The 15,406-nt window shown below is 43.4% G+C and overlaps 1 protein-coding gene across 1 annotated transcript in view; it reads left to right on the top strand.

The window, feature by feature from the left end:
* Positions 1–15,406, top strand: part of TRABD2B (TraB domain containing 2B) — a 299,405-nt gene that overhangs the window by 160,137 nt on the left and 123,862 nt on the right. The window contains exon 3 of the mRNA XM_030033800.1: positions 1,757–1,903. Coding sequence (XP_029889660.1) covers positions 1,757–1,903 — 147 coding nt within the window. The remainder of the gene's footprint in view (positions 1–1,756; positions 1,904–15,406) is intronic.

Below are 15,406 nucleotides of genomic sequence, written 5' to 3'. Positions count from 1 at the left end.
TTCAGGCTATGATCCTGGGAGAGATTGATCTCCTTGTAGAAAAGCCTGAAGAGACCCTTAGATCTGGGCAAGGAAATCTTTTAGGCTTGGATCTCAGTGGGGAACTGATTGCCAAAATGAGGTGTAACAAGTTTGGTTGAAAGACCATTTTTATACTTTTAAAAAGTAAATTAAAAAAAACTTTTGCTTTTCCTCAACCAATTTGTGTATGTTAGTTAGCATGTAATAGTTTTGTATTAAGAGGCTGTTAATGCCCTGGAGATGATGATGATGATGATATTATTATTATTATTATTATTATTATTATTATTATTATTATTATTATTATTATTTAAAACTCTCAGATCATATTTGTTATATACCTGAGGTTTTGCAGGAGTAAATCCAATTGACTGTTTCCTTCAGATAAACTTCAATGGGAGTCATAATCTAAACTAATAAGAACTTCCATCCTGCAAATGCATATGTACATTGTTAATTTTAAACTCCTCTGGGGTTCACTCCTTAAAGTGGGTTCAGTTGCTCGAAGTTAAGAAGGTAAGTAAGAATATGTGTCGCAGACAGCTGCCTAGCTGGGCCAGCTGGAGCTCAGCATGGGTTACTTTACCCAGATTTTGAGATGATGGTTATTCTTTAGGATGGATAGGTCACTGCTGTTATAAATAAGAGAAGCTGAAAATGTGGTGAAACGTGGGGCTGAGGGATGCAGGAGTCTTTTCATGAAAAATAACACATCAATGTAATTTTTCAGAACTCTGAATTTGCAGTCACTACATATCACTTTATTTTAGGAAAAGTGCATTTGCTTCTTTATTTGTGACAAACTGTCTTAACTGCTGTTCCTCTGATTTATTCATCTACTTTTTATCAAGCTTCTTTGGAAGGTTCTTGAAAAGCTGAACATAAAAAGCCCAGACTTCGTGGTTCAGTAACTGGTATAAATTACTCCCACAGTCTATCACAAATCTAAAAAGATTTGTGATAATTCGTGTGAAATTTAGTAGCCTTTTTGGTAATGCAAGGAAAAAAAAATCATCTTTAAGGACAGTAATTTTCTTGGTTGCCAAAATTTATGTAGTAAAGAGTGCTTCTGCTTTTTTGGTATTTTCAGGTTTGGGATGGGGACACTCAACTACTCTGCTGGGACAGTGTTACAATTCGGTATCTCTGTTCACTTTGCAAAAGGGTGGGTGAAGGGGTAAAGACTAAAGGGGAGAGACTAATAATGAATTTCCTAAAGTTTCTGCTACTAGAAGCATGCAGAAAGTACAATACAACCAATACAACCACTGTGACTTCAGAAGTTTAGAAGATTTTGATTTTTATCACAAACCTTCCAACTGAGTTTGGGCTTTGGATTTAAGCTAGCGGACAGGAAACACTCAGAGGCAATAGAAGTTTCCTAATTTAGGGGCTTTTTCATTCCAGTGTCTCCATGTAGCCAAGTAGTCAGCACAGGTAGCCTAAAAGTTCTCAGACCATGACCTCTGAGCAATATGTATGTGTTGTGAAGTTATACTTTATGTGGAATATCAAGAGTTTTATGAAAAGGTCTTCTGCTAGTAGGGAACCTTGCATCTGACTCCCCTTCCCGTTGGGAATGCCTAAAGACCAGCCCTTGCTACTGTGGGCCAGAATGGGTCGATGGACTTCAGGTGCAGGAGAGTTCTTCAAAGTTTGGCCTTTGAGGCTTTGCTGTTCTGATTCCTAATACCTTTTAACATCTCCTCTGTTTTTCTTGTATGTGTTTCTACAGGTACTGTTTGCTCTAAACCAAACTCTGCTCCAACATGAAAGCCTCCGAGCAGGTAGTTTGCAGGCCCCATATACCACTGAAGATCTCATCAAGCATTATAACTGTGGAGACCTGAATGCTGTCATATTCAACCATGACACTTCTCAGGTAAGCAAAAGTGTTGCAGATGGGCCGGCTATTTGAGAACAGATCAGCTGTTTTAATAGCAATGTCCCAGTCATCACTTTATACTCTGTCTCCTCTTTCCCCTCTTCCTTTTGATGCCCTGTGTTTTCTTTCCACACGTGCCTCGTTTGCCTGGTGAGAGAGTGGGGTTTCCTTGGTATTGCTTGCACTCTGGGGAATCATGTTTAAGTTGGAAAAGAACTTTAAGATCATTGAGTCCAACCGTTAACCTAGCACTGCCAAGTCCACCACTAAACCATGTCCCTAAGAGCCACATCCACACATCTTTTAAATACCTCCAGGGACGGTGACTCAACCACTTTCCTGGGCAGCCTGTTCCAATGCTTGAGAACCCTTTCAGTGAAGAAATTTTTCCTAATATCCAATCTAAACCTCCCCTGGCGCAACTTGAGGCCATTTCCTCTTGTCGTATTGCTTGTCACTTGGAACAAGGAAGGGACTGCCTGGAAAACTTTCCTAGGAGTGTGCCTGAAAAAAAGTTAATTATGGATGTTTGTGGGGCTGTTGAATGTAGTCCCCTCATTAAGGGAGGAAAAAAAAATCTTTGTAATATTTGAGCTTATATATGAAGAGGAAGTGAACCTTATGTAAATACTCTATAAAGTAAATAACTCCTCAAACATGTCATAATTCAATAACTTTGTATGTGTCTCAGGCAGCCCTTCAGTCTCTGTTTATCTTTGTTATCCAGTGCTATTAAAAACTCTCAATGGAGCAAAAATCTGCTTTCCAGACCAGTTTGATAGTTCGTGGCAAACTCTGAGATTCTCATTTAATACATGGGTTCCTCTTTCCCGTTAATTCTGTGGAAACTCGGTCTTTCGATGTCATCTCCTGCCTCTCCTTTTTTTGATAAATGTTCCCAGGCTCCTGTCTCAGGTGCAGTGACTGGAGGGGACCCGTGTAAACTTTGGCAGCCACAGTATTATATATGTTTTGCCAATGAAACATTTAAATCATGATAGCGGTTTACCATTAGCAAATGCAAATCAAGGATAACTATGTGACTTCAAGAGGGAACTGAGATAGGGTAAGCTCAGTCTGTTGACTGAGGCAGAGGTCTCTGAGACATCTTATCTTGCCGTCGCTATCTTGAGTTGCACAGGGCTCTGTGGGTCGCTTGTTTCTCAGAGGAACAGTTGGGAAAGTGAGGAGGGCCCCAGCCTGGCTGTAAGGTAACAAAGTCTCCCAGCCACGCTCCACAACATGGGTGTTTTCCCAGAGGTCTTGTATGCCCCTCTGAGAAGTTTCGGGTAGAAATGTAAAAGACACCCAGCGGCAGCTGGAGCTGCTCTTCCGTGTCACCTGTCACAGAACTAGCCTGCTCTCGCCAGGAGCAGAAAGACATCAGCTTGGACAATCGGAGGTCCTTAAATTCTGGACAAATGGTCATGTCTCCTTTTCCCATCTGGTTATTATTTTCAAATAGTAGAAAGAGCAGTTAATGGTAATGAATGGGATAAAACCCCTTTGCTGTCCCAGTTAATCCAGTCCTAGAAAGTGAAGCATTGTATGAGTGCTACTAAGCAGGATATAATGGGGTGGTTAATGTGGCAGTACTGAAACAGAAGTCTGTGTAGTACCAAAGCTGCCGGAGCTGTTCATTCTGGACAGCCTTGGACTGCAAAGTAAAGGGAGAAAGCAACTCAGATAGGAATGCATCTCTAAAGATGGGGCGTGTGTGTTGGAAAAGGTAGAGAGCTCATGACTTTAGAGGGTCCTGGAGAAGTCAATGGTTGTAACTATTCCTGCAATGTCAAGGCACAGCACGCGAGATAAACACATAATGATTTTGGAGAAATAACTCTTGCAAGGTGTGGTGGTATATGTGCCATGGATGCAAAGAAAGGACTACTAGTAGGTAAAACCATGAAGACAGTTCTGGCATCCGAATGTCCTGTGTCATCTTTTAATCTCTATCAGTGCAATCAATAAAGCCTTTGTCCCCGAGACAAGTTGTGCCCGTTCACACTGGTTGCATTGACTCGCAGACATCTGTGACTTGTTGACACAATGTCCTATAACAGACCTGTGGGTTAGACTTGAGAGGAACAGATTGCTGTAAAAACTTCTTTATTTCTGCAAACTGTTGGATCAAATGTGAGTTTAAAAACAGTGTTAAAGAAAGAAGAAAGAAGCCAATAAGCAATCAGAGTTCAACCACTGGTGTTAGTCATGGTCCCAGAGTGCACACAGTTGATAGAGATTATAACACTTACAGGCCATGGAAAATTAAAATCCCTATATGTATACTAGTCCCTGCAGAACTCTAAATGTTGTGGAGTATTTTCCTCTCATGGGTTGTTGTTTTTAATTTGGGTAAAGAGGTTTTTTGTTTGGTAGTGTTTTTATAAAACAGCTTTATACCATTTATTTTTAATTGCAAGCAGAACCAAATAGAAAATTAAAACCTAAAATAAACTCCCTATTCAGGTCAACTTTTGCCAGTTGTAGTAATTCCAAAGTTTATTCTGTGTGTTTTTTGCAAGGATGATAGACTCTCTCTGCCATAGAGAGTCTTTCCCGTTTGGTCACCAAATTAGATTAGCCTGGCTTAAATATTACACATGAAGCATCCCCCATGGGATCTTTCTCTTGAGACATTTGATGTAAGCACAGAGATTTATCATGTGCTGAGACTGTATTGCAGGTCTCATCAGGTGACAACAAACGATTGGCCTACAAGTGCAGAAAACCTATAAATATCCCATGTGAGATGTACCATCACTTAAACTTCAGGGTAGGTACCCATGCCAATCTTGGGAGACAAGACTGTCACTGTTTTTAGAAGGTGTGCCCATTCTTCCTTGATATCCAACTGCTGGCCCAGCTCTTCAGAGGTCTGGTAAGTCCTTGGAGCTGGTACCATTAACACAACTTTGAAATATCACATAGAAAGGAACAAAAGATCAGGAATGGAGTTGTAAGACTCAGCGCTTATGTGAGCGGTGGAGGTCAGGAATTCAGCTCCATCCCATGGGGCCAGGGAGACCTGCAGAAGGCTGTGACTCTCACTCTTTGAGGATTCATTTGGAGGCTGTTTATAAGGTTACTAGTGCCTGCTTGTCCCTTGGAGGTTAGCAGGAGCTGCAGAATAAAGGTGAACCTGTCCATCAGTTGCCTCAGTGCAGAGCCATTGGTTTAGGTCACTGTAATGAACTGGGAAGTAGCCGAGAAAGTCTAACATCGCTGTGGGGACAGTGGTGGGGGGGAATATTTATCTCGGTGCAGTAACTTCCTAAATTCCTCTAGCGTGAATTGTGGGAGATGGAACATCTTCAGTAGGCACCTGCAAGATGCTGAGAGGCCTTTAGAGCAAAAGTCATCCTGGAGCGGAAAGAACGACCAGAAGTGGAAATACTAATACAGTTGACTCGAGGTGTTACAGATTACTTTCTTGAGCCTCTTCAGCCTCCCCCAGGGAGTTTGGGAAATGTGCAGTTTCTCAGCACCAGACTTGTTGATTCCTGCGGTGTTTGGGAGGAGAGGGCAGAGTCCTTCTGGGACCGAGTCGGTGCCAAGGGGGTGCACGGGAGGGACGGTGCTGGGAGGAAAAGTGCAGGGAAAGTTATTTCCTAGGCAGAAGCAGGAGCTTGGGCACCAGGTCAGAGGACAGCTCCTTCGGCACCTGGGGACGGGGACGGGGCCAGGGCCAGCCCACGGAGATGCTGCCTGCTTTGGGGTTGGGAAGCCCAGCTTAGCCAGGGTAAGGTGCCCAAAGTGGAGGGGTGTGAGCAGCTCCCAAATCCCTGACATTTTCCTGTCCCAGAGCCATCTGCACTGATGACAGTGGAGGACTAAACAAATCCTTCTCAGTTTCAGTGGTGGGGTTTTTTTTAATTTTATTTTAATTAAGAACAGTGAAAGGGGGAAACACCTCTGCTTTCCTGTGGTTATATTACATTCCTCATTCCTTTCTCTCTCTCTTTTTCTTAAATTTTGTTTCCAAGCACCATTTTTCCAAACGTATAAATCCTTATTTAAACTTAATAAAACTTTTAAGGGGCTGAGTTTACTCAGTTAGACTATGACCCAAAAGTGGAGGAGGAAACATCTCTCCTTCTTCTACAGCCTTCTGCAAACACTTGATTCTCTTGTGACTTTTGCAGTCGAGAGGTTTATGTTAGAGTTTCTGGGCAGAGAGTCAAAATGATACGAAAGACAAAGGTATTCCAAGTTAAAGATAGGATAGGTGTATTTTTTGCTCGCTTATTTTTTTCACCTCAAACAAGTCATAGTTTCTCTCCTTTTGAAAAAAATTCCCTACAAGCAAAAACGCATTGGATTCGATGAGTAGCTTTAACTTCTGTATTCTGTCTGACGCTCTCACCAGGGAATTGAGGTCAGTATGTCCAGATGTGTTAAAATGCAAAAAAATCTGTTAGTGCAAAATTAGAAAATTACCTACCTCCAGAGGATACTTTTTCTTACCTGAGACAGCTAAGGAGTTGCCTAATGACCTGAAGTCTTGGTGAAGAAAAAATAGGGTGCAGAACAATTTATCTTGTATTTTGTTCCCTAAGTCTGATGTAAAGGTCTTTATTTAAACATAAACATTTGAGTTTGGGGTTCAGGGATATCTTGTACCAGTTACTTCCTGTGGTCAGTTTTGAGCTGTTCAATTTTTTAAGGACAATTCTGTAAAGCAGATTCATCTTTGCCAGCGTGGAATTGGCCAGTTCTGTGTTTCCTTGTATTCCTATGTATGCTTTATTGAGAGGAAAATTGAAAAGCCGAGGCTGAGATTTTTCTCCTTCAACCTTTCCCAAAAACTATACCTGTGGTCTCCAGCTATTGTTTCTCCTCTTCTCTCCTCAGCCACGCTCCTGACCTGAGGAGAGCCTCCTGTCCGAGGAGAAGATGGTTTCTCCTCTCTCATTGCTGATCTGGCATATCAGAGGCCTACAGCTACACTGCTTACTTTATAGACAGTTTTCTTTAAGCCAGGTTCTACTGGTTGCATATTTGTTATTTGCCTGTCCCGTTTAGAGTTAACAGTACAATGCAAGAGTCATACTTGCCACTTATAAAGCACCTTTCATCTAGAGAGCCTTTATGGTTTGTGTGTTAGACTGTATTGAAAGCTTATTGAAATAATGGAGAGTATTTCCATGCCTTCAGCAGGCTTTGTATGAGTCCCAGTGGGCTCAGCCATCACTGGATATCAAAATGAAGAAATCAAGTTAGGCCAGTGACTAACCCAGTTTACGGGCTTTATGCTCACCTGAGTATAACGAACTTTTTGTTGCCGGGAGAGGTAGAGTCTTGGCTTCATCCTGCACAGGAAAGCAAGCTACGCAATGAAGTCGCTCGGCGGTCACCACAGCCTGCAGACATGCCTCAACCCCTTCCAGGTGCTCAGGGATCGCTGTGCCTCCTTCTTCAAGCTGTGTCCATCAGAAACAACTGAGCTTTTTGTATAACTTAGTAGAATGATGTCACCCATGTCTTGAGTTGCCTCTGCAGTTAAAAATCCCACGGATTCATGTGGACATACAGATTTAGGTAGTAGGTGTTGCCTTCTGAAAAGCATATGGTGGTCCTGCTAACACAACATTAGAGATCCGTATGCTAACCCAATGTCAGTAGTCAGCCTTCCTAAACTAGAGAAGGTTTAGTCCCTCACTTCACAATGCACTTGCTGTTTATGAATAGCCAGGTTGTGTTGTGTACCCCTTTAAAAATGTTATCATCCTGCATTTAAACCTGTCCTTTAAGATTTAAGGGTCCTGATAATTCTAATTACGTCATTAACTCGCCCTGTTCTCATTCTGGATAAAATACAACTGGATTTCTGGCTCACTTCTCAAATCAATGAGAACTATCTGTGGAATGCCCCAGCTTCAATAACTGCAGAAACACACAGCTGAGACCATTAGGTAGAGTGTTGAATGACAAGCAGACTTAATTTGTCCAAGGAATGGAGTTTTATCTAGGGCAAAGGAAGATAAATCCATAAACTGAAGGCACAGCTATTGTAATGTAACGCTTTGGAAGCATCTTATCATTTTCAGCTGTAACAAAGTGCAGGCGAACTGGCACAGCCTCTCGTTCTTCCAGGGAAAATGATTATAGGCTTTCCAGTGAAGCAAGTGCAAGGTTGTCCCGGGTGTGAAGGGAGCCGGTCCCAGCAGTTTCTCAGTCTGGTTCCAGGGGAAGGGTCAGTAACGCTTCCAGGAGCGTTCGTTACAATGGCATTGATGGCAGTCCTGCTGCTGGCCGGGTGACGCTGACACGTGCGCTCGTCGCCGCTTGTGGCCCGATAGTGAGCAGAGCACGTCTCCCGCCTTCTCGTCTTTGGGCTGTAGCACTGGATGCTGCTGGAGAGGTGTTGCCTTCCCGTAGTTCCTGATCTGCTGCGGTGGGATCGTACTTTCTTCCCACTTACACCTGAGTTACAGCTTTGTGTCTTGGTATATTGTGAGCATTTGGAAGTAAAAAAACAGAAGTGCAGCCAAAACTTTCAGAGTCTAATTTTCATATTATGTCAGAACAGGATTCCAGATTGGAGCAATATTATATTTTGGCTTATGTGTTTCAGAAAATTGGTTACAGATCCAGATTGTGAGAATTAAGTCTACTTGTTGATGACAGTGCTGGGGAAAACACTGCAGAGATTATTTTTTTTATTAATAATCTGGAACATGCCCAGATAATTTTCATGCTACAGGTTTTGCAAATAGGTTCTTGCGTGAAAATTTTCATTACATGTTTGCATTTAGAGTTGTCTTACCTTGGAAGTTCCTTCCTTCCTCTTTCCAATTTCCATGGAGAAAGCAATGGGAGAGAAGAGAAAGAGAGAAACTGAAAGAAGACATTTAAAGGCAAAGATTTTTCTTTCAAAGACTGCTGCGTTATTAGAAGAGGAACATATTCACCTACAGAAAAGGGCTGATTTACATTAAAAACGTTTAAGGATTGCTGACTACCTGTATTTATTAGTAAGGGAATAAACTATAAAAGAGTATGAAAGAGTGGTAAAAACATTTGGAGTTCAAGGTAGTAGCATGCTGCTTTCTGTGCACTGCTGTATGTTTGCTGTAAAGCATTTACTATCCCTTCTTTTTAAAGAGCTGGTTTATGAAGTGTTTCTTGGAAAGACTTGTTCAAGAGAAATGAGAAAGACTTGTTAGTTTTTTGGACAATATCTTGTGGGTTGAATGTGCAAAATGCTTTTTCTCCCATTGTGTTTTATCCAGAAGATGTATTTGTCACCTCATCATGACAGGGAGGGGAAGAAAGGGGGACAAGGGGAAAATCTGGTTGTCCTGGCTGACTTTGCAGGATTAGTGTTAGACATTATCTGAAAAGTCTGTGTTCTTGGGTACTCCTTGACACAACATTTCTTGGTCTGACATTATTGCTGTGCATTACCGAATAGCAAACACCGTAGAATAGGTTCTCCAGTGTAAACTGGTTGTGCTATCTGATGGTGACTTTAGACCTGGATCTTCTCTTCTCTCCTCTGAGAGAGTTGATTGCTGATAAACCCAAAGTCAAGATTTACACAGTTCCACCAGCTTAGGTGCAAAGAAATCAGTTTCAAGGATAACTTAATTTGTCTCTATTTCACTGACTTCATCTGAATTATTCCTTATTTTTCTCCTGACTGGTCCCCATTCCATTTCTAAATGCTTTCTTGGAGACATTCTGCATTTTTATGTCCTATACTAGACCCCTCAAACAACCCCACCTTAAAAAAAAAAATTAAAATTAGTTCAAAAGTCATCATCCAATTTGTTCCAGATGCCAGTGTGACTAGAAAGCTTCAGCTGGTTGGGTTTGGAGTAGCCTGGAGTTTTGCTAGGACCAAACAGGAGGGCAGGGACATCTCCACACAGCCCTGCCTTGCGGTGTCAGCTCCGGAGGTCTTGTGTCCAGCCCAGCTGCTGTTGTGTTATTAACCAGCTTTTTGCTCCCTGCCAAGTTATGTGATATTTTGCAAACTATATCTTTTGGATCACACTTGCCTTAGGTTAAAATCATACTGCAAACTTCACATAAACATTGAGGCTTTCCCTAGCATTTTACTAAACAGGGGTGGGAAGAAACTCACGGAAGAGCCCTGAACAATATATGTTCAAGGCAACCAAACCTGAGTTTGTACCCGCTACTGACCAGCTGTTCTCTCACTGTGTAACAGAAGACAAAATGAAAAATACCTTTGGAAAAAAAAATTGCAATACTTTAATAAACCAACCCCAAAACCAAACCTTCTGGCCCCAGTTTTTTCACTTTATTGCCCTGCTTTGCCCTTTGATCAGTATCTTTACTTGGGTGTCATGGCAATATAATAGGTGATGGTTTTAGTGTCAGAACAGAAAAAAAAATATTCCTTGTCAAAGGAAACAAAGCATTTGGAAGGGAAGTAGAAAAACTTGAACTTTTCCATATGTTTGTGAGCTCGTGAAAGCTGGCCTCAAAAAAATCCCAATATTTAAGGGGTTTTAAATGGGGCAGGAGTATCATTAGGTAGTTAAGATTTACCCTCCCCACTGAAACCCAAACCTTTATTTGCATACACTGCAGGCTTGTCATCCTTATTCAATTAATGAACAGGTCCCTGTAATCTGGTCCTAAATATACACTGCATAGTTGGGTGAAGCTTGCAGAAAGGGGGCCGGGATCATTGTTCTGACTGTGTTTTGTTAAGACTTCTTTAATCAAAACATTCATTCAGATAGAGAGGCCGGCTGCATATTTTGGCATCGCTACCGAGGGGAGCAGGGACGGGGTTGGGGTGGGGAGGGAGGCCTGGGGGGAGGGGTTGGTGTTGCTTGCTTCTCTTTTTTTTTTTTTCCCTAAGTGCTTGGAAAGCAACTATTTAACTGGTGTGGAAAAACAAATAGAAAACATACATGGAGGTCATGACTTCACGGGGATTTGTTGAAAGTCTTTTTTAACAGGATAAAAGTATCGCCCCCCAAGCTGTTTGTGAGATGCACAGCCCATCCCTGTGGCCTTTCTGCCTTTCCCCCCTTCCCTCTTTTTTTTTTTTTTTTTTGAAAACATGCTTTCCCTCAATCCAAATGTATGGGAGGAGAAGGTAAAAGCAGGCAGGGCACATGACTGTCATTTGGCCGGGTGCCACCTGGGAGAACAGCAGTGGCAGGACGGGTTTGGGGCTCCCGGGAAGGGTTTCCACGCAGGTGCCGGAGGGGCTGAAGCTGCAGGGACAAGGGTGTCCAGGCATTCCGGGGGCTGCAGCCCGCGCTGCCTGCAGGCAAGTTTACACTCAGGCCAGCAATGACTCCTACAGCTTTTGTGCCACCTGCAGAGCTGTTTTTTAAAAGTATCATGCACTATCTGTAGAGACTTCACGAGCTTTCGGCCTGCTTTCGCCCTCCACATCTTCTCCTATTTGTAATTTTTCTCTATTTACAAATTTAGATGATCCGGTGGCTCGTAGACCTGAGCGCTAGCCAATTTGAAACTCTGTTTTGAAGACCTCCGTTTTCACACTCAAGTTGCCACGCCATGCTGAGAGGTACCCAAGCTAGCTTTAAATTGGGTAGGCCAATTACAGAAAGTTTGCTGGCGTGAGCTGCAATTTATCTGCAACATACATGGACCCTGAGCAGTAATGTGAGTGGGCAGGGATTAGCTCACAGCCAGAAGTTGCTCCCCAGAGCTGGTCCCAAGAAATGTGCTTGCTCTTACACTGGCTTTCCTTGTGCTCTCAGACTTTCTTTCCTCCCTCACTTCCCTTCAAGCAAAAAGCATTTTTGCTTTTTTTTTTTTTTTCCCTCCAGCCTCACGCAGGTATTTTCTGTGGGTTTCTGATGCACTACAATATTGGGTTTGTGAGAGGAGACTCTTCTCCTCCTCTTCATTGCTATTTCCAGGGAAAAGGGTCCAGGCAGGCTGCTGGGGCCGCTAGCCTTGTGCCTCTTTCCTTTGAGGTAGCAGACGGAGGAAACAACGCGTTGGAAAAGAGGAGTTGGGCTTGCTGGCATGGGGGTGTGAGACACACCGACCTCAGCTGCCGCCCCGTGAGCCTGAACACCCCCCCACGGGATGGGAATGGGAGCCTTATCAGTGCAGCACAGCCGGCGAAAGGACTCGTCAGCCTTCAGCTCAGAGAGGATTAGACATGCTTAAGCAGAGCAGAAATGCTGGAAACTGCAGCAACGCATCCCAGTTGCGGTGAATCGGAGCCAGAAAATAGTTCAGGGTTCGTAAGCCCCTCTCCGTTAGGCCCCTGGTTTGTAAGACCGCGCTTTCCACCGAGGGAGAGCTGGCCGTCCCTTTGCCTTGCAGTTTTTCAGGGCTGTTCCCTGCTTTCAGAGGCTTGGGACACTACAGACTCCTGCTAAGCCAAGGGACATGATGGAAAAATCCGTTCCTGCCGTGGAAATGCTGAGTTGGTGCAAACCCAAACAGTATTTCCCAAAGGGCTCTGTGGCATGGGGATGGCTGTGGCTGGACAGCATGCCTGGTGGGCAAGCGTGGGTGCGAGAATTGCAACTGGCTTTTTGATGTGCGCCCAAAACTTGCAAGTTTCCGGCTGCAGTGAGAGTTGTCCCTGGGGAACTGCTCTGCTTTCTGCAAAGGGGTGGGAACAAAACTGGATGAGCACAGACTGGGGATATGTTTAAGCTTTCTGTGATTTCAAATCAGCCTGGGTCTGTATCTGAGTTTGGTGTCAGGGTATGCTTCTAATAAACCATTTTAGCAGCCCAAAATCCACCAAACTGACATCGACCACGACCACCAAAATGTGCTGGATGTGCCTGTAATATATTCTCAAGTCCAATCTCGGGTAGATGTTTGCCCTGGGAAAGGGAAAGGAGTGATGGAACTGACTTATCCTGAAGATCAAAGACTCCTTTTACAGTCCACTCAGGCTTCTAATATATTACTTTAAATTTTGGTGCTTAAAAGAAGGCAATAATGGGTTAATCATAACATGCTTGAACTGGACACCATGTTGCAGAGCTCCTTCCTTGTTTCCCTTTTCCGTAACAAGCTGGAAGCTCATCTTCTTGGCACCTGCCAACTTTGGGCTTTGGACTAAATCAGATTAACCAGACACCCCCCTTCCTTGGCTGCTGAAGGTCTCCGTCAGGATGGAAACTCAGGAGTGCTGGAGGAAAACCAGTCAAGTCAGCAGCAGCGTTCGTCTATGCAGCAGCCACGTCCTCCTCGTGAAGAAGTTTGCTCTCGCAGCCCATTCACTTTGCACTATTTGAATCCTTCGTATCAGAGGCTGCAGTAAGTGGATATTGCTCTCCCAGATGCCAGAAGGGTCCATAAATCAGAGGGAACAGGTGTCTTCCAAGTCCAGAGCAGTATATTTTGCAGCACCACAGTAAAAACCACACTGCCCTGTCAAGGCTGGTTAACGGGAGGGTATCCTCCCTTCATAAACGAATGATAACTCGAGCTCGGATGTCAGCCTCTGACCCAAGAAGGGCTGGTGTGAATTTAGGGCCATTCAGTTTGTCGGAGGAGCCAGCGGGTTTTGGGATGCTGCTTTGGCTCCCTGGCAGCCCCCATAAGCTGCGCTGTCAGCTCTTGAGATCCTTATCTTGCGTAGTGCTGTCAACTGTATAAAAGTTCCTGACCTGCGTGGTACAGGGGAAATCCTTCAAAGCATGATCCCTTACTTGTCTTCTGGCCTCTGCCCACGTAAAGCTCATAAACTAGAAGACTAATAAAAAGGACCCAATCTTTATCATGTTTAAAAAAAAATTAATGTAGTCAGCATGATCTGGGAACAGCTCCCTGCTAACAACTGGAGATAAGGATTACTAGCATGGAGGCTGAGCCCTCCAGTCAGGGAATGATAGATGGGGTTTGTATTGAGGTGCTGGACTGGAACTGGGGAAGCTGATGGCCAACTCTCCGCCTTGCCATAGACGTCCCTTGTGACCCTGGGTGTGCCTCCTCCTGTTTTCTCTGTTTAGCCTGTGAATGCTCTGGGGAGAGAAGGAGAAATAAGGCATTTTTCTTATTAAGAGATTCCCCTGCAAGGATTAGTGATGATGCTGTACTTGCGGCGGTCTGGAGTTTGGACGCTGCCCGGGAAGTGAGGCTGGAAAGCCATTAGTTATCTGCTGATTAGGAGACAGTGAGAGAGAGGAGTCTCGGAAGCCAAAAGGGTTGACCAAGATATAGGAAGATAATGGCAGGAAAGGTTTTAGGATCACTATATTTTCCATGGCAGGGGTTGGCTTCCCATTTCCCTGTCTCTGCTTTCTCTTCTTCATCTGCAGATAGACTTATGGTTGAATACCACCTCTGCCTGCACGCAGGCAAGAAAGGGCATGCAGCCCTTTATTCTAATGTTGGTAGTATTGGTTTTTCATTGACATCATCTTACAATTTGAATGCACATTCCAGAAATAGGCTAGCATCACTGGAACAGAACGAGGCTAAAAAAGGTTATCAGAGGATTGGGAAATGTAGTATATAGGAGTAGGAGCAATAACACTGTTCCTCCACATCTGATTGTGATTTGATACTGGACTGAATCTAGAGCAGTTCCACTGTAGCCAATAGATCCAAAGCAGGAAAAAAAAAGTTAACCAAAGTTGATGGTGCTTATATGTGTCCAAAAAAATTATTCGCAGATACATATTCACACACTCTGGCATCGTGCCTCTGCCCAGAGTAGTTGTCCAAACATAAAAAATAGTAAATAAGAAAATGTACTTAAATGTAGTCCGGTGTTTATGAATTTTCAGCTGAACTTTGGCAGTAAGCCCTAAACATGATAAAAGACTCTGCACCAATCTATTTTACTTTTCTCTTCTTTTTTCTTTTTTTTTCTCATTTCTTTCTCTGTCTCTATAGACAAAGCTGACAGCATAGCATAGATCTTGAGATACAGCTGATGCATTTTTCTAAGCTAAAGTATGTTGTTAGCTCTTATGCTAATGATTGCAGCAGAATCCCAACGTTCTTCCACAAAGTATTTGTGGGAAAGGAGGTTACTGCTGAGCATTGTCTTGGACTTCGGATCTTCCTTTGGGTCCTTCAACAGCTGGATTCAGCCAGAGCCTTGTATGTAACATCAAGTCGGAAAGTCTTGCTGTCCCCATTTTACAGATGGACTTTTGAGAGACAGGAGGAATAAAGCCAAATGCTTCAAAGATACTTAGTGGAGGTTAGAGCGCTGAGTTCCCTTTGAAGGTCTAAACCCAAATGGCATGCTTGTGATCATGCAAGAGATTTGTATTGCCCATGGGAACAGAACCATTTTTTCAGGGTAGTGTCATAACCACTCCACAATCCTTCCTCTTTCTTCTTTCTAAAGCTCCCACTGACTTCAAAGGTGAAGAATTATGGCCCACATCCCACAGCACTGTGAGCTCGGACGTGTGTGCAGAGCTTTACCCACACATATATTCCATCAGGGATACTGACTCAAGTAAAATTACACAGGCAGTGTGGAGAGGAAGAAATTTCTGCAAGGCTGGGACTTGACTTAACTTCTTTTTGTTCTCATATTCTCTTCCT

The sequence above is a fragment of the Aquila chrysaetos genome, chromosome 12, assembly GCF_900496995.4.
Source record: "Aquila chrysaetos chrysaetos chromosome 12, bAquChr1.4, whole genome shotgun sequence".
NCBI lineage: Eukaryota > Metazoa > Chordata > Aves > Accipitriformes > Accipitridae > Aquila > Aquila chrysaetos.
Note: the sequence above shows the minus strand (reverse complement) of the source record. Positions and strands in the feature narration are given on the sequence as shown.